The sequence below is a fragment of the Agelaius tricolor genome, unplaced genomic scaffold (assembly GCF_023055355.1).
Source record: "Agelaius tricolor isolate 1412-34295 unplaced genomic scaffold, bAgeTri1.0.p SCAF_23, whole genome shotgun sequence".
Taxonomy (NCBI): domain Eukaryota; kingdom Metazoa; phylum Chordata; class Aves; order Passeriformes; family Icteridae; genus Agelaius; species Agelaius tricolor.
Window position 1 is genome coordinate 5,824,935 of NW_027269283.1, and position 18,108 is coordinate 5,843,042.

General features: G+C 61.5%; 2 protein-coding genes across 15 annotated transcripts; one reads left to right on the forward strand and one right to left on the reverse strand.

Moving 5' to 3' along the window:
* The first annotated feature begins 979 nt into the window (after positions 1 to 979).
* On the forward strand, positions 980 to 14,622 carry ZNF335 (zinc finger protein 335). Of its 14 annotated transcripts, none has more exons than XM_071447008.1 (28): positions 980 to 1,156; positions 1,619 to 1,850; positions 2,195 to 2,468; positions 2,848 to 2,925; positions 3,150 to 3,479; positions 3,623 to 3,754; positions 3,836 to 3,994; positions 4,099 to 4,360; positions 4,452 to 4,629; positions 4,710 to 4,822; positions 5,002 to 5,020; positions 5,225 to 5,341; positions 5,424 to 5,500; positions 5,579 to 5,739; positions 5,861 to 6,090; positions 6,166 to 6,274; positions 6,358 to 6,452; positions 6,577 to 6,860; positions 6,970 to 7,111; positions 7,182 to 7,571; positions 7,659 to 7,801; positions 8,147 to 8,280; positions 8,740 to 8,840; positions 8,960 to 9,037; positions 9,235 to 9,318; positions 9,484 to 9,549; positions 9,717 to 9,798; positions 10,155 to 10,902. In XM_071447008.1, exons 2-28 carry the CDS (start codon positions 1,650 to 1,652, stop codon positions 10,271 to 10,273), a joined length of 4,158 nt encoding a protein of 1,385 aa, XP_071303109.1. In that variant the 5' UTR covers positions 980 to 1,156; positions 1,619 to 1,649; the 3' UTR covers positions 10,274 to 10,902. The 14 variants fall into 14 exon arrangements, with proteins under 14 accessions (XP_071303109.1, XP_071303116.1, XP_071303108.1 ...); XM_071447015.1 differs by lacking the exon at positions 10,155 to 10,902 and adding an exon at positions 13,709 to 14,622 and having other exon boundaries at positions 981 to 1,156; positions 8,737 to 8,840; XM_071447007.1 differs by having other exon boundaries at positions 981 to 1,156; positions 8,737 to 8,840; positions 10,158 to 10,902.
* An 11-nt stretch (positions 14,623 to 14,633) lies between these two features.
* LOC139599601 (E3 ubiquitin-protein ligase RNF182-like) lies at positions 14,634 to 16,691 on the reverse strand. The gene is made up of 2 exons (XM_071447020.1): positions 16,416 to 16,691; positions 14,634 to 15,945 (listed from the first exon to the last, which is right to left on the reverse strand). The coding sequence occupies exon 2, from the start codon at positions 15,912 to 15,914 to the stop codon at positions 15,189 to 15,191; it is 726 nt and encodes a 241-aa protein (XP_071303121.1). The 5' UTR covers positions 15,915 to 15,945; positions 16,416 to 16,691; the 3' UTR covers positions 14,634 to 15,188.
* Positions 16,692 to 18,108: the final 1,417 nt, after the last annotated feature.

Genomic DNA, 18,108 nt, shown 5'->3' on the forward strand with positions numbered 1-18,108 from the left:
CCTGGCCCAGCCCCGACAGAGCACAGGCACAATACAGCTGCCTTTCCACCAGGAAAAAGCCAGGATAGAGCTGTTCTCAATAGAGCACTGAAACATGAGAAAATATCAGTGGGGACAGGGAGCCACCTGAGGCTTTGTTAAAGCCATCACCATGGAGCAGAGGCCGAGCCCAGGCCATGCACAGCTGAGCTCCGCTGGAGGATCTGGAGCAGCACCGCGACCAGCAGTGCTGCAGGGAGCTGGGACAGCAGCAAGGTCCGAGCGCATCCCTGCAGGGAATGCTGGGGCATCAGGAGGTGCCAGCAATGCCCCACTGCCGGCAGCGCTCCGGGAGCCCCGGGTAGGGCCAGAGCCGTCTCCAGACTGTGCACCCCCAGCGCGGGCAGCCAGCACTGTCAAATCGGGTGTCCGCCGCCATCTGCTCTGGGGGAAAACCATCCGGGAAGGCAGAATTCGGTGAGCCAGAGCCCATCGGAAGGTGGCTGCTGTTCAGATGCAGAGCTGCCGTCGAAAGAGGCAGGTCTGGCACCAAGAACAAACGGACAGTCGGTGCCGTTCCCCGCCAGAGACCGAGGGGGAAAGCGCTCAGCAGCCCGAGGCTGGGCCCGCGCTGACCGCGGCAAGGCCCGGGCCTCGCAGGGAAGGGCGAGGAGGAGGTCCCGAGGCTCGGCCAGGATCACTCCGGGGATGGGCGGCCCCAGCCCACAAGGCACGCCGGTCTCAGCGCCCACCGCGGGTTATGGAACGGGAGCTGGAGCGCCGGGGCTGCACGGCTCAGCCAAGGTAAGGGCCTCGGCAGGGGGAACGCACTCCCGGGTCGGGTCGGGAAAAGGAGGGAGAGGAGAAGACGCTGTGCCCGCACCGAGCGCCCGCTCCTGGCCCAATCCCGCCGCCACTTCCGCCTTCCCGTCACGTGACCAGCGCAACCCGGCGCGACGCCGACGCTCAGGGCCCGGGCGCCGCTTCCTGACGCCATGACGCAGGGCCTCACCACCGCCGACCCTTCCGCGGGGAAAGTAGTCCCCGACGGGGCGACGAGGCCTCTCTCCTCCCGCGGGAGGCGGGCGGCCCCAGGAGGCGCCTGTGGCGGCGGCCGGGGCGCGGAGTGCATCTCCGCCGCGGCGTGCGCTGTAGGCGGGGCAGGGGCTGGCCGGCCGTAAGTAGTTCCGGCGTGGGGCCAGCGCCGCCATATCGCTGCGCGGCAAGAGGGCGGGGGGGCATGGCGGCCGCCGTGGTGCCGGCTCCGGCGGGGGCGCGGCGGGGCCGCGGTGGACCAGGTGAGGGCGCAGGTCGGCGGGCGGGCGGCGGCGGCGGGACCCCTTCGCCCCGGCGTGGCGGCGTCTCCCCCGCCCCGGCGGCACCGGGGCCGCCCCGCCGTGTGCGCGCGCGCGGAGGCGGCGGGGGGGACCCCGCGGCAAGATGGCGGCCAAACGCCGGGTGGGGCCGCGGGGCATGACGGGACCAGGGGCGCCAGGTGGCGCCGGGACCCCCGTGAGGGTGCTCGGACCGCCGGGAATGGGCCCGCGGCGGCTCCCGGGCCCGCCCAGCCCGGACCCCCGCGGGGGACGGGGACGGCGGGAAGCGAACGGCGGCCCTGACGGCAGCGGTCCTCCCGCAGGTCGAGCGTAGCGGGCCCCGGCAGGGCGGGCATGGAGGAGAATGCGGTGGAGAGCAGCAGCGACGCGAGCTCGCAGGCGGCGCGGGAGGAGCCCACCGAGAGCGGGCTGGGCGTCGGGAGCTCGGTGGCCGCGTCGGCGGACAGCAGCGATGCGGCCGCGGGGCACGGGCTCCTCTCCCGGGCCGCTGACTCCTGCGTGGGGCAGAGCTCCGACAGCAGCGGGGTCTCCTTGGTAGGTGCCTGTGGGAAGGATGGGGTGGCAGGGAGGGCAGCCGCGGTTCTGGTTCCTAGGGGTTTCTGTAGACATTTCTGACAGACTGAGCTTTGCGGCCTTGGCAGGCACTGTTACACCTCTGGTCCAGCATCTGCTTGTCAGTCCGAGGAGCAGAACTCCCTTGGTAGCAAAAGCAGTCCTGCAGCTCCAGGTTTTTGTCAGTACCAAAGGATTTGCTCTGATGCCTTTCCTGGAAATCTTGCAGTGATACTCCGGGTCATTTGCATAAGCGGGCAGCCCCAAGGGCTTGGGCTGGCAAAGGTCTCTCACCTGAGCTCTTCTGGACTCTTTTTATCTGCCAGGAAGAGGTCTCAGAGAGCAGTTCCAGCACAGATGCCATTCCAAGGATTTACCTGCCAGACTCATCCTCTATTGCCCAATCCACCTTGGTCTCCAGTGTCTCCACTGTGAGCCAGTCCATCATGGTGTCAGAGTCCCCACAGGTCCTGGTGCACTCCAGTGTCATCACCGATGGAGCCATAGTTGTGTCAGACTCCACTGCATCCACTTCCTCCGACCTGGGTTCTGCCATTGACAAAATCATCGAGTCCACAATCGGGCCTGACATCATCCAGAGTGAGTGTGTGCTCCCGTGTGGAGATGGCTGGGTGGGCTGGGGAGGGAGCCACTACACCAGACCTCAGGAGGTGGGGGAAGTATGGACATGGAATTATTAAGGCTGGAAAAAAAATCTCTAAGATCATTGAGTCCAGCTGGTCAGCAGGGTTTTCTCTTGCTTTGCTGTAGCAACTCAAGGGTTTGGTGAGGAGCTCATGTTGCTTGACAGCCTTCCTTCTGTCCAGCTGCTCCTTCAGCCCAGGGCAGGCTCCACCCCAGAGCCAGACCCTCCTCCCACCTTCAGGCTTCTATCTGAGCTGGGAGAGCCCCAGGGAGCCCCAGTGACTCTCCAGCTCTGGATCTGGCAGTCACCACTCTGCTCTCCTCTCCCTTCCAGGCTGCATCGCCGTGACCAGCGCAGAGGATGGAAGGGCAGAGACCACGCAGTACCTTATTCTGCAAGGCCCTGATGATGGTGAGGGAACTCCCTGGGCTGTCCATGGTAGCCATCTGTGCCTCTGAGCCTTGTGCCACTGGAGCAGGGCCTGGAGTGTGTGTCCCAGCTGTACAGCCACGGTGTTTGTACCACAGTCCTGTTGGGAGCCTGTTCCTGAGCTTGTGTTCAGCACTGTGCCCCTTGTGCGGGTGCCGCCTTGGATGCAGATGAGCGTCTTGGCTGAGTGGATTTTGGTGTTTCAGGTGCCCCCATGGTGTCCCAGATGGCCACTTCTGCTCTAGCCAATAGCTTGGCAATAGAGGCTGTTGGTGATGGACCTACCTCCACGTGCCTTGACCAGCCCGGCCCTTCAGAGCCTTCCAGGCAGTTGGAAGTGCTGGAGCTGCCTGCACAGCCAAACCAAGCGCAGGAGGCAGATGGTGGGGAGGAGCTGGACCAGCCAGACTTGGAGACCCTGGAAGAGATGATGGAAGTGGTGGTAGTGCAGCAGTTCAAGTGCAAGATGTGTCAGTACAAGAGTGTGTCTAAGAAAACACTGATTAACCACATGAAAGAGCGTCACTTCCAGCCAGGTGTGTGCCAAGGGCTCAGGGAAATTCATCTCACTGCAGACAGGCTCTGCTCTCTCCCGGGAAGAAACAAGGGAGGAGCTGGAGCACAAGGGCCTGTTCTGGCACAGTCTGGTAAAGAACTTTCACCCTGTTCTCTGTGGCAGTGGGTTCAGCTCTGGCTTTGAAGAAAGGACGACCACGAAAGGTGGGAGCTGTTCCAAAGACTGAGGATGAGGAGGCTGCAGAAGAAGAAGATGATGATATTATGGATGCTGGTGCTATTGATGATCCTGAAGGTAGGACTCGCCTCTCCACATCTTATGTATCTTAGTCTTTTCCCATCATCTTTTCTGATGTTTTGGGGCACTTGTCTGCAGAGGACAGTGACTACAACCCAGCTGAGGATGAGCCCCGGGGGCGACTGCCCAAGTATGGCTGCACTGTCGCCACCTCCAGCGAGGAGAGGCCACGCCGGCGCCCAGGGAGACCCCGCAAGCTGCTTCGTCTGGAGAATGTGTCTCAGGACTTGCCGGAAGGTGAGGGAGCTGGGAGGCAGCAGCCCTGTTCAGGGGTGAAGCAGGGGGTGGTTCTCCTGGAGCCACAGCGAGAATGTGATGGAGCTGTGCTGTGTTCTGTGCAGCAGGAGGGGAGGTGGAGCCCTTGGTGACGTCCCAGAGCACACCAAGCCGGGAGCTGCAGAACTCAGAAGCAGCCAGTTCCTCCGGCCTGGAGAATGGGACTGGTGAGAACCTGGCAGAGCCCGGTATCAGCCAGTCTGACTCTGAGAACAAGGACCCTTCTTCCAACACCGGTGCCGAGGATGCAGACGTCATCCCCCGGCGGCGCGGGCGGCCCTCCCGGCGTTTCCTGGGCAAGAAATACCGCAAGTACATGGGGCGCAGGTGAGGGGTGTGCTGGGCCCTCTGGCCTGTGCCCAGGGCTGGTCCAGCCCGTTTGCCACTGCAGCTCTGAGCCCTGCTCCTGTTCCTGCAGGTATTACTACAAGTCCCCCAAGCCCCTGATGCGGCCCTACCTGTGTCGGATCTGCGGCTCACGGTTCCTCACACACGATGACCTGCGCTTCCACGTCAACTCACACGAGGCCAATGACCCACAGCTCTTCAAGTGTCTTCAGTGCAGCTACCGCTCCCGGCGCTGGTCCTCCCTCAAGGTGAGCTTTATCTGCCCTGCCTCAAACCCACAGGCTGCCTGGCAGCCCCAGGTCTCATGGCCCTGGTCTGCCTCTTACAGGAGCACATGTTCAACCATGTGGGCAGCAAGCCCTACAAGTGCGAGGAGTGCAATTACACCAGCGTGTACAAGAAGGATGTCATTCGACACTCTACAGTGCACAGCAGGGACAGGTGAGGGCAGCACAGTCCTGGGGACTGAACAGCACTGACGCTGTTCTTCCTGTCCTGGGAGGGTGGCCATGGCTGCCCCGTCCCCTGACCCTTTCCAAAATGGAGAGTTTTGGTGTCTGGGTATAAGGAAGCTTGGGCTTGGGGTGTGGCTGACACAAGGGGCTTTTCTTACTTTTCAGGAAGAAGAGAGCTGATCCGGTGAGTTTGAATACTCTGTTGACTTGAATCTCAGCACGTTATATGGGAAGAGGCACATCTGGGTCTTCACAAAATCTCAGTGCCTTGTTGAGGGCATTGTTTCTGGATCTCCTGAGGAAAGGCAACCCAGGTCATCCAGTGGGGAGAGGGTAAAGAAACTGGTGAGCTCATCCAGGTGATCTCATCTTTATGCTCTCCATCCAGCCACCAAAGCTGAACTCCTTCCCGTGCCCTGTCTGCAACCGTGTTTACCCCATGCAGAAGAGGCTTACGCAGCACATGAAGACACACAGTACAGAGAAACCACACATGTGTGATAAGGTAAGGGGGGGCAGCCTGGAGATGGCCTGGCAGCAGGTGAGGAAGAGCAGGGGGTGAGTGCTGCTTCACTTTGTTTCACCAGTGCGGGAAGTCCTTTAAGAAGCGTTACACCTTCAAGATGCACCTGCTAACACACATCCAGGCCATTGCCAACCGCAGGTAGGAGCCCGGTGTGCCTGGGCAGAGCCTGTGTCCTGCTCCCCTCAGCAGATGTCACAGGTGGCTTTGTCCTGGCAGGTTCAAGTGTGAGTTCTGTGACTATGTCTGCGAGGACAAGAAGGTCCTGTTGAACCACCAGCTGTCACATATGAATGACAAGCCCTACAAATGCAGCGTCTGCAAATACTCCACCTTCCGGGAGGACTTCCTGGTCTCGCACATGGCAGTCAAGCACACAGGTGAGAGAACCTGTTTGACTGATGCCCTGCACCCCCTTCTCCCAGAGACAGTCAGAGTCTGCCTGCTCTCCCTCCCATCCCCTGGGACCTCCTGCCTGACTCCCCCTCCCGGGCCCTGCAGGAGGGAAGCCGTTCGCTTGCGAGTTCTGCCACTTCACCACCAAGCACAAGAAGAACCTGCGCCTGCACGTGCAGTGCCGCCATGCCGACTCCTTCGAGGAGTGGGCACAGAGGCACCCCGAGGAGCCGCCCTGCCGCCGCCGCCCCTTCTTCACCCTGCAGCAGATCGAGGAGCTGAAGCAGCAGCACAGCCAGGTGCAGGCACCGGCTGAGCCAGAGGCCAGCCCACCGGTGAGTGCCAGGCCTCGTCCCAGCTCCTCCTGGTGCTCGCTGCCCACTGCGCTGTCAGCACTCTCTCTCACACAGGCACCTCTCGGCCCCATCACTTGCCACACGGTCCAGGCTGTTGCAGGTGCAGAGCCCTCTGTTCTCTCGCAAGGTTCCCTGGAAGGGGCCACCATCATTTATGAACAAGGCAAGTGAGCACTTGGGAAGGGGGTGGGATGAGAAAGGAGGTAGATGTGCTCCTGCCTGACCCTTTCTATCTGACCCCTCCAGAAGTGGCTGGATCAGCAGAGCTGGCCACGCAGACGGCCCTGGATCTCCTGCTGAACATGAGCACCCAGCGGGAGCTGGCCACCAGCTCGCTGCAGGTAGGCAGAGTCAAGGGGAGCCAGGCCTGCTGGGGGCTGGCACAAGGAGGCTTCCCAACCCTGTTCTGCTGCAGGGGTGTCTCACAGAGCCTTGCCCCCTTGGCTGAGCTGCTGTATTATACAGGTGGCAGTGGTGAAGCCAGATGATCCAGGAGAAGCACCAGCCCCCTGTGAGCTGCAGGCACAGGAGGAGGAGGAGGCAAAGGTGGATTCTAAGGAGCAGCAGCAAAAGCTGGTGATGCTGCACATGGCAGAGCCTGGGCAGACACTTGTGCAGGAGGCTTATGGGGAAGCGAGCCTGAGTGGCTCAGAGCTGCAGCAGATCACCATCCCCTTCAGTGGAGCAGCAGAGTACAGCATCATCACACCCATCAGTGAGGAGATCCAGGCTCCTGCCACGCTGTACAGGTCAGCTCTATGGGAGGAGTGGGGAGAGGGAGGCACTTCTGGCTTCTAGTCGGGAGGCTTTAGTGGTGAGGAGGAGGAGGCAGACCATCCCTGACCTGGTGCTCTCCAGCAGTGAGGAGGAGAGTCCTGTGGAGACCTCCCACACAGTTGTGGTGAGCGGAGCTGTGATGACAGAGGAGGCACTGAAGGACCATAGCAATCACTACATCATGTCATCCAGTGTCCCAGGGAGCCAGTTCCAGGCCATGGAGGTAAGGATCTGAGCCTTCTCCCCATCCCGAGCAGCTGTGGCAGCAGATGTGACTGGTGTTTCTCTTGCAGCCCCTCAGCGGGGATGCTGCCTTTTCCTCACCTGCGGAGGGCCAGGAGGCAGAGCCCGCCGGCATCAAGTGGCCCGTGGTGCAGTGTGTCACCAGTCTGGCCCAGAGCGACTCGTCTTTGTCCCCAGCGTCCGAGGGGCATGAAGTGTCGTCCCCAAAGATCAAGTGGCCTGCACTCCAAGGCATGGCCAAGAAGCTCACATGCAAGGTTTCCACAGCCAAGAAGCTCTCATGCAAGATTTCCACGGCCAAAAAGTTTTCATGCAAGATTTGCACAGCCATGTTCACAGGGAGAGCGGAGATGGAGAGTCACAAGAGAGCCCACATTGGGCCCAGCACTTTCAAGTGTCCCGACTGTCCCTTCACTGCCACTCTCTGGCCAGAGGTCCGGGTAAGTTTCCTGGTGCAGAGCAGCCCTGGGAACAAGGGGTTTGGAGAAACAGGGGTATCTGACCCAGCACTTGTCCTTCTGCCCCAGAGCCACATGGTTCAACATGCCAACCTCCGGCCACACAAGTGCCCCCACTGCAGCTTTGCCTCCAAGAACAAGAAGGACCTGCGCAGGCACATGCTGACCCACACCAATGAGAAGCCCTTCGCCTGCCAGGTCTGTGGGCAGAGGTGAGTGGTGGAGCTGGGCTGATCCTGCTTTGAGGGATCCCACAGAGCTCCACAAGGCTCAAGAGGAGATTGAGTCTTGGCAGAGCTGTCTGCCCCAAACCTTCCCCAGCACCAGCCCATTAGAGGGGACAGTGCCCTTGGGAATGGTTCCTGCTGCAGGTGGACCCAACTTTGTCTCCACAGAACCTCTGCATAGGAGGGTTCAGTCCCTGGGCACTGATGGGAACATGCTGGGAGAGGGGACAGGCCATGTTGTAGGATGTGCTTATGGGGCCCGTGTCCTGCTGAGAGCACAGGATCCTGTGCTGCCTGTGGCACACTCCACCTCACTCTGCCTCTCCATAGGTTCAACCGTAATGGGCACCTCAAGTTCCACACACAGCGTTTGCACAGCTCAGAGGGCAAAAGGCCAGGGCCAGCTGCTGCCCAGCAGACCATCATCCTGAACAGCAATGAGGACACCCTAGCCACCCTACACAGTAAGACATGTCCCCGGGACCAGGGCTGACCTGTGGGTATCCTACGTTCAGAGCCCCATGCAGGATTCACCCAGCTTGTGGGTCAGGCGGGGCTGAAGGGCCAGGAGGACCCTCCTGCAGTTGGGATTGTTGGGATTGCTGATGGACACAGAGACCAAGGGGCTGGGCACAGGGAACTGTGCAGAATGAAGGGGGCCTCTGTTCCCTTCAGACAGGTCCTGGTAGATCAGTACATGTGGGAGCAGCTCACACTGGAAGCAGAGTTGAGGTTCTGGTATGGAGGGTGTGTTCTGCCCCTGGTTGTTTAGCTCTGACCTTGTGTGAGCACAGCCCAGAGACTGCCTCGTGCTTTTCACTGGGGCAGGTGTCAGGCAGTGGCCACAGGGGAGCGAGGCCATTGGTAGTCCTGGCAGTGTCCCCAGCAGCATCCCCACCAGTTCTCTCTCTGTGTTGCAGCAGCTCTGCAGGCCGGGCAGGCTGTGCTGGCTCCTGAGCGGCTGCAGCAGGCCCTGGGGCAGGAGCACATCCTTGTTGCACAGGAGCAGAGCGTCACCAGCCAGGTGAGTTGGGTCCCTTGGCCTCAGCTCATGTGTGGCTGCTCCTCACAGTGGGGGCCTCTTGGGGGGCTGTGGTCAGGTCCAGCCCCACTAACCACATTGGGAATTTGCTGACACTGCAGGAGGAGGCAGCCTACATCCAGGAGATCACGACTGCTGATGGACAGACAGTACAGCACTTAGTGACTGCTGACAACCAGGTGAGGGGACATGGCCCACGGATGGGAGACTCTAGTGGGAAGAGCTGGCAGCAGTGGGAGAGAGCAGGGCTCCACAGGCAGAGCTGAAGGCACTGGGGTGGTAGAAAGAGGCACAGGAGACAGACCAGATCCAGCTGTTGTGCTGGGGGGTGGGAAGTGGTGACGTTTTTTCTAGGTCTGAATTCCCATGTTTGCAGGTTCAGTACATTATTGCCCAGGAAGGTGTCCCACACTTGCTTCCCCAAGAGTATGTTGTTGTCCCGGAGGGACATCACATCCAGGTGAGCTTCAGACTATCTGCTCCCATCACATGGTGGGTGGGGCTCATGGGGTGTCATGTGTGAGGCTGGGTCCCCTCCTGCTCCCTCTTGCTTACTCTGGGTCACAGCATTGTTGGGGGCCTGGACACCCTCAGACCCTACCACAGCCTCACTGTTTGTCCCCAGGTGCAGGATGGTCAGATCACTCACATCCAGTATGAGCAGGGTGGCCAGTTCCTCCCGGAGTCACAGGTAAGGAGCCAGACCTGGTGGCAGGAGCTGGAGGGTCTGAGCCTGCACGTGGACAGGGATATGTGAAATAGAGGGAGCTCAGGCTCGTGCCTGAGTGCAGCAGCCATGGTTAGAGCAGCTCCAGGAGGAATCCTCCCCTCAGGCATTCCCTGTTCTCCCCTCTGTAGATCCAGTACATGCCTGTGTCACCGGAGCAGCAGCTTGTCACCCAGGCACAGCTGGAAGCAGCAGCACACTCGGCTGTCTCAGGTACTAGTACAGCCCTGTGCCAGAAGGGTCTGTCCTCCCAGGTTTAGGAGGGTGCCAGTCCTGTTGTTGGGGTTGGCAGCAAGTTGTGCAGCAGTCCTTGGTGGGAGGGCTGGGAAGACCAGGCTCGATCCCTGTTTTGCTGCCAGCCATGGTGTCCAAGGATATTTGCTGCTCCCTGCCTGTCAGTTGTGGAACAGGGGGAAGCAGAGCTGGGCTCCCTGCTGGAGCCCCACACGGGCAGGGTGGCCTTTTGTCCCTTCCCAGGGACAGGTGAGGAACATGGAGGGGGAGCCCTGAGTAGGCAGTGGCTCCCCCTGCCCTCGGTGGGAGGCAGCACTGACCCCCCTCCCCTGCAGCAGTGGCGGATGCGGCCATGGCCCAGGCCCAGGGCGTCTTCACCACCGAGGCAGCAGCAGAGCAGATGCAGCAGCTGCAGCCGGGCATCCACTACGATGTGATCACGCTGTCGGACTAGCAGCGCACCCTGCACCGTGCACTGGCAGCAGCCACCCCAGCCAGCAGTTGCCTTATTGTGCCGGGGCTGCGAGGGACACACCTGAGCCGTGGTGGCACAGACACAGCCGGGGACACGCTGCCGCTCGGCCCTGTGCCATGGGGGTCCTGCACCTCCCCCCAGGGACTGCTCAGCAGCCACAGGAGCAGCCCTTGTGTGGACAGTCTCTTTGCCTGTTGCACTGGATGGTCTGAAACCCCTTTTCCTGAACTGTCTGTGTGGGCAGGCATGGATCAGCGTCTGCCCAGCACATGGGGGTCCTGGGGAAGCCATAGGGCTGGGCACAACTGTGTGTGGTGCAGTGTCAGAGATGAGGTGTGTGCAGCCACAGTCACTGCTCCCCGCAGCCATGGGGCCAGTGGTCCCAGTGTGCCAGCAGCCAGCCCTCCTGTGGTATCTCCAGCCTGCAGGCAGGCAGCAGCAGGGCTCTGGACTGGAGGGAACCCAAGGAGAAGTAGGCAGAAGATGCTCTATTTTTCTTCTGAAGAGGAATGGACTCTTGTGTTAATCCGCTGGTGGTTGTTGGAGGATTCAGCTGTGACATTCTCAAGCTTTGACTATGCTTATGAATAAAAAGGGATGGAGAGCCATGTGTGTGCCTGCTTGGGGGTCCAGAGGCCAGGGATGTGACAGCCCAGCCTCAGCATGGCCCTGGAGCTGAGGCCCTCAGCACTGTGCCCAGCGCTGTGCTGTGCCACTGGCTGCTGGCAGACGCCCCGGGCTATCAGCTGCCTCCCACCCGAGTGACCTTGACTCCTGAGCAGCGAGCCAGGCAGCTGGGACAGCGGTGAGCTGGGGGCTGGAGTCATGAAATTAATCGAGTGGTAAACAGCCTAAATCCCGTGTAACTCTGTCCCGAGCCACACACCACCCTCCTGAGCGGCTTGTCTGGGCCTATTTACATGTGATTATAACAGCTAATCGCAGAGATTTAGTTCTCTGCTCCTGCATTAAACTGATTATCCACGGAGGGGAAAAAGGCCGGGAACCACCCTGGCTCAGTGAGAGCCCCTGTGAAGCCTGAGCCCCTCGGGGGCAGGGTGATCTCTGTGGGGCTCTCCCTGCCCTCATGCAGGGTAGGGTGGTGACACCAGGGCTGCAAAACTGCCACGCCATAGCTGCCTCCACAGCTTTTTCCTTGGGACCATCCCTAACCCCAGGCTGATTTACCTGCCTAGGGTTAGGGTTACGCTTAGGGTTAGGGTTTTTAAAGCAGAAAGCCCTGAGCTCCAGGCACACTGCAGCTGCAAAAGGCATCCCAAGGTGAGCACAAAACTGCCACAACATGGCTGCCTCCACAGCTTTTTCCTTGGGACCATCCCTAACCCTAGGCTGATTTACCTGCCTAGGGTTGGACCACCAGGGCAGTGAGCAGTGGGTGGCCCCACACTTCCCCGGAGGTGGCTGCGGCTGATGGGGCTGTCCCAGCTGTGGCTCTGTCCTGCTGCCTTCACACCAGCCTTGCCTGTGCGCAGTGTGTGGCTGTGCCTGCAGGGCTGTGGCTCGGTCGGTTCCAGCTGTGTCCGCCTGCTGTGCCGGCGGCCGGCGGGGCCCTCCCTCTCCAGCTGTGCTGTGCAGGGTCAGGGTGCTGCGCGCAATCCGCAGGCGCTTTCCTAGATTACAGCCCCATTATCTAATCAAGCAGATCCACGGTGCTGATTAGGGCTGGACGAGTCCCGTGGGGACAAGGTTATGGGGCCACCGCAGGGCCATGGCCAGGGCTGGTCCCAGCCAGCAGCACCAGTGTCCTGGCTGGCTTGAGGCTGCCACACCTGTGGCTGCCCAGAGCACACCATCAGCCCACTGTGGGATGGATGGGACCAGAGCTCTGGCTGCTCTATGTTGGGAGCTCCAGGCGCTGCTCAGGCTCTGGCCACGGGGTAGTGCAGGGGCATGGGATCTCTGAGTGCTGGCACCTCACCCTGGGACCTTCTGCTGTCACCAGGGCCTGCAGGGATCCAGGGATGTGGCCGGGCTCATTAGCACCGGTGACCTTCGCCTTCCTGTCCTGGCCAGCGCTAAGCGGGTTTGTTACATATTTAATATCCTGAGAGCGTTATTAGTCGGTATTTAATGACGGATACAACCTGTGGGATAATCCCAGTCTTAGTGGGGAGGCGTGGTGGCAGGAGCAGGTGGCTCAGGGGGTCGTGGGCTCTCGGGGCCCCTCACACAGCTGCCCACCACTGCCCTGCCCACCCACTGCCCTGCTGTGCCAACCACAGGAACCCCCCAGTGCCTTGCAGGGGTCCCCACTGTCCATGGGGCTGTGGGACCCTTCCCCTTTGTCACTCTGCTGCTGGGAATCCAGTGGCAGGCATGGCAGTGCTGGGGCTTGGGTGAGGACCTGGCCAAGCCAGAGGACAAGCAGGATGGGGCAGCATGGGTTGCTGTCCTCCCACCAGGCTATAATTCTTCCACCAGCCCCTGGCCCTCCAACCCACCCTTCCACAGCACAGGGGGCTCTGCCACCCACAGCCCCAGGTCAGGGCTGCGGTCATGGATGGGACAGAGCTGAGCACTGCAGTAAAGCCCCAGCTGGGGTGTGTGTTTGTGGCTCTGGGTGTCCTTGGGGCCCTCGGTGGGCCCCATGTGCCAGCCCCAGGATGCCATTGTACCCCATCCCTGGGAGCTGCATAGGCTGTGCTGAGTTGGGGGGCTGGGAAGGACCAGGGCTCTGGCTGGTGGCAGGCAGGCAAGGACGGTCCCTGCAAGTCCCTGCCCAACAGTAGCTGGGGAAGGGGGGGTATCAGGTGCCCCAGATCCTGCTGCTGCTCTCGTGGGTGCTAATACCCCCTAATCAGCTGTCAGTCACTGCAGACCCCAGCAGCTATAAAAGACCTGGGAGCAGCTCCCCGGCTCCTCTCCTGCAGTATGGCAGCACCTCGGGGCGAGAGGAGCCCAGGACAAGAGCTGGGGGGCTGCGTGGGGCCTTGGGGGACCCTGCGGGGGCCACCCCAAGCCCTACTGCCCTGCCCCTACTCCTGTCCCTGTCCCATTTTGGCCGGGTACAGCCTCCTGCCACCCCCTCTCAGCCTCGTGACGCCCCTGGTAAGTGCCGCGCTGCAGCTCCGGGGGAGGAACAACGGGATGCGGGGCTTTCCTGGGACCAGGATGGGACTGTGTGGGGTGGTTGGAAACGGGGCTGGGGACCTGCTGTCCCGAGCCCCCTGCCCCTCCCCGGCATTCCCCTGCCCCCCCCAAACACACACACTGTCCTGCACTTGGCACTTTGGGTGCGCATGGGAGAGGAAAACGGGGGATATGGCAGGATATGGGCAGGGTACAGCTCTGCCCTCTCCCACACACAAAGGGCCAAGCTCTGACATCCCACAGCCCCTCTCCTCTGGCCGTCGTGCCCCTCTGTCCCACCCTGACACCCCTGTGCCCCTCCAGGTCTCAGCACCCTTTGAGGTGCCACTGGGGCTGCCCACAGAGCCAGGGCGGGCGAAGGCAGCGGCGACGCGGGAGAGCACCGGGGCACTGAAGGCTTGGCTGGCACGGCACCCCAGGAACCCCTATCCCAGCAAGGGGGAGAAGGTGATGCTGGCTGTGGTCAGCCGGATGAGCCTCACCCAGGTCTCCACCTGGTTCGCCAATGCCCGCCGGCGCCTCAAGAAGGAGAAAAAGGCGAGCTGGGCCACACAGAGCGCCTCAGATGGAGAGGACAGCGAGGGAGAGGGGGTCCCATCGGGTGCTGTCCCCATTCCCAGTTCCAGCCCCGTGCAGGATGGGTGTGGGGGCAGCCCCGAGGTGATGACAGCCCCTGGACAGGACAAGCAGCCCCAGAAACCCAAGATCTGGAGTGTGGCAGAGATGCTGGAATCTTCACCCAGCAACAGCGAGTGTCTCCCCAGGGTGCCAGTGGTGCTGGAGCAGGTATAGGACTGGGACAGTTGTGTCCTGTCCCCAAGGGCATGACACGAGAGACAGCCATGCGACCCAGCAGCTGCCTCAACAAGGAGAGTGGGAGATGCGGGTGGGAGGAACACAAAACAGTAATAAATGTGACTCTGTCCTGGGTCTCCTGGTGTTGACTGTGTGCGGTGGGGATGCTGGTAGGGATGCTGGCAGGGATGCTGGTAGGGATGCAGGGGTGCCAGCAGAGATGGTAGGGTAACTTCACTGCCAGTGCTGCAGAGAGCAGCCCCTGTGGAGCAGGGCAGGTCCAAGGCAGAGATTAAAAATAGACTTCGCTCTTCTTAATAAAAGTAATAAAATGGTTAGCAGTATTAAATTAATCCTTACAAAACAAAACCCAAGGAGGTTAAATAGAGACTGGAGGCTGTGCAAAAAAAAAAAACCCACAATGACTACAAAATAGCTGCAAAGACATCTTTACACACCAAAGAAACTCCTCCACTCCTCCCCTCTGGGACACAATGTCAGCGAACACGAGACTCACACATGAGAAAGAAACACAGATGCGATGGGAGCAGCCCCACGAGGGGCGTGGGCTCCACAGACAGAACTATTTACACTATGGACACGGAGCCATGCTGGGCCCAGCCCGGCTGCAGGAGCCCCCGGGCTCTGCCCGTCCCTCTCCTGCCGGGGCCCCTCCGGCCGCGGCGCTTCCTCAGCTGGGATCAGAGTCCTGGCTCCTGCTCTTTGTCTGCTGTGCAGGAGGACAAGAGCTGAGGTCTGGCCCAAACGCTTGGAGGCTGCAATGAGCTCCTACAGCCATTCCAGCCAGTGTGAGCACCCACATGGAAAAGACAGTGCTGTTCTGTGTGGGAAGGCACCAGGCACTGAGCTTCTCCCCATGGTCCAGGCGCAGCATGCTGTGGGTCAGAGGACATGTGTACCTCAAGGGACAATGCCCCAAGGAACCCAAATCCTGCCTGGCTCAGGCACAGGGTTTGGCTGTGCAGGGTCAGGAGTGGGGGAACCCAAAGACCTCCAGGCACAGGCACTGGCAGAGGCTGTAGACAATGCAGAGAAGGAGGGTGGAGGGCACAAGACTGACCAGGATGATGCCCAGGCTGTGGTGCTCGATGAGCAGGAGGTAGATGCCGAAGGGCAGGGAGCTGAAGTAGAGGAGGCAGAGGACGCCCAGAATGAAGCGGGGGATGGCTTGCCACCCCCAGGAGCGCCACTTCTGCCCAGGGCCGTGGCAGGGCAGGGCACCCAGGCTCGTGGGGCGGTACAGCCGCACCACCTCCAGCCTGCCCAGGCTCTCTGGTGGGGCTACGTCCTCTGGAACTTCCAGGATGGTGACAACCAGGCAGTCGGGGCTGGATGTGGGCTCCAGCACGCTGGGACAAAGGAGTACCTCAGGAGATAGGGGTGGACCCCGTTTCTTGGCCCGTTCACGGCCTGTCAGCAGTGCCAGTGCCTCACCGTCATCCTGCAGCTGCTGCACGTCCCCGCCTGGCACCGGGCTGTGCTGGCGGCAGAAGGGGCAACGGAGCTGGGGGGTTGAAGCATCCCCCGGGGGAACAATCCTGCGCAGGCAGCGGGCACAGAGGCGATGGCCACAGCGGAGCAGCTTGGGCCTGCGGGCTCGGGCGTCGAAGTGGCTGTAGCAGATGTGGCACTCCAGCTCGGGGGACGAGGGTGCCACGGGCGGGGACACCAGTTTGCTCTCTGGCTGGGCCATGCTCCTGGGGGGCTGCTGGGGGCTGTCCGGGCTGCAGGGAGGGGGCACCGCTGTCAGCCAGGGCTGAGGGCAGGCCCCGGGCCCGCTGCCTCCCACGCGTGGGGTCCCAGCGCCGCCGCATGCCGTGGCCATTGTCCCGGTCAGAGCCCGGGGCTCGGTGGGAGAGCGGGGCAGCGAGAGCGCAATGGTGGCGACAGCCCCCTCCCAACCCCGACTCCAACCCCAGCCCGGTGCCACCGGCGCTGGGACTCGCCGTCATCCCGCCCCTGCTTTGCGGGGAAAAAATCGCTCCCAGGGGCCGGCGCCAGTGGAAGGGCAGCTCCCGGACACATCTCTGGCCCTCTCGGTGCGTGTAGGTTCCCGAGGGCCCCGGGATGGCTCCGAACACCGGCTGTGCCGGCGGCGGGGACCCCCCCACCCCGCACCCGCTCCCCGGGCGAGCCGCTCTCGGTCCGTACTCCCCGCCCCCGCTCCCGGCCCGCACCGCATCCTCTGCCGTACCTGCAGCTCCCGGCGGGGACACAGCGGCGGCTCGGTCCCGGCCGCCGGCGGGCTCGGTGGCACCGGTGGGCTCCGCGGCGGCGGGCGAAGGCCCGGCAGCCCCATGGGGGGAGGCGCGGGGCGCTGCCCGCCGCGCTGCGGGGGCGAGCACGGCGCAGGGGCCGCCGGCAGCGCCGCGGCGTTGGCCCGGTAACGGGGAGCGGGGAACGAGGGGGAGCTCGGACGGGCCGTGCTGGAGCCCTGCGGAGCCCCCTCGTGCAGAACCGGGCCCCGCCGGCTGCTGAGGGGCAGGCGCAGGGGTCGGTGCAGGGTTTGGTGCGGGATCGGTGCGGCTCCCGATACTGCAGGGCTCCCCGCTCACGGTCAGCCCTGAGGATGCTCCTTCCCGGCGTGGGGCCTGCGGTAGCGGCGTTTGGGGTTCAGCATCCCCGGGGAATCGAGTCGGGGGCACTCGGGGGACACAGCACTTGACAGGTTCAGGGTGGGCACAGCCAAGTCCCCTGCAAATCCTATACTGCAGGCTGTGTTTCCCAAGCCCAAATTCTCCCCCAGCTGCTGCCCTTACAGGGCTTTTCCAGGAGCCCTTGGGAACAAAAGCACTCAGGGATCCCCTCCTTCCCTCCAGACAGGAGAGTGGCAGCACTGCCCACTACAGGGACAATGGGAGTGAGGGCCTTTTTGTCGAAATTGTCCAGGTTTAGTACAGCCTGACAGAGCTTTTATGCGAGGGCTTCAGCTCCTGGTGTGCATCATTGCCCCCAGTCCTGCCCGTACCACCCACTGCTACCAACTCTCACAGCTGCCCCTCACACCACAGACCCTCACAGACTGATCTAGTCCTGGTTATCTGCCCTTGAAATGCCCCAGTGTCAACCTGATGTGTCCTGTCGACCATCTCTTGCTCTGTCAGGATAGAGGAGACTCAAGAAGCAGCCCACACCACCAGGCTTCTGGCCACTGATGTCACTTACACATCCCTGTGAGACCACAGCCACTGGATACTTCACCAGGTAACTGTACCTCACTTGAGGGAGCAGGCAAAGGGCTCAGTGTGCACTGACTGACCAAGGGCTGGGTGAGGGACACTCCCAGCATCAGCACATCTCTGCTCACCTGTGCCTCGGGAGCAGGTGGTCTTGGGTCAAAAACAATGATTAAAGGGGGAAAAAAAGGCTTTATAAACTGCCACATTCACAGCTGACATTCCCAACTGCCCTGACTTAAAGGACATCAATGATCTCCTTGCCACCATCAAAAGCATCTCTGGAGAGCTTTGAAGCCTCTGGGAGTGGGAAGCATCTGGTGCTGGGCAATTCCTGCCCACTTCAGGGTGGCACTGTCGCTGCTGTGGCACTGACACTGGTCCAGCACCAGCAGCGTTGTGGCACCGCACAGGAGAGGTTGGCTGTGCTGCCTGCCCCAATGAGTCCAAAGGCACTTGGAGTCGGAGTGCACTTCTCCAATGGGAGAACACCAAAACCTCACTGGAGCAGTGGGGCAGTCAGGCTGCTTCAGGGGCTCACACTGGTCATTAGGAAAAAATGCCTCCCTCACCAGGAGGCCTGAAAAAGGGCAGATGTCAGACAGTTCTGAAAAATCAAACCCCAAATTTTTCTACCTTCCACCCAGGAAGAGACCAGACAGTGGTAAGCACAGACCCCATACACCAAAGAAGGCAAGTCATGGACACAAG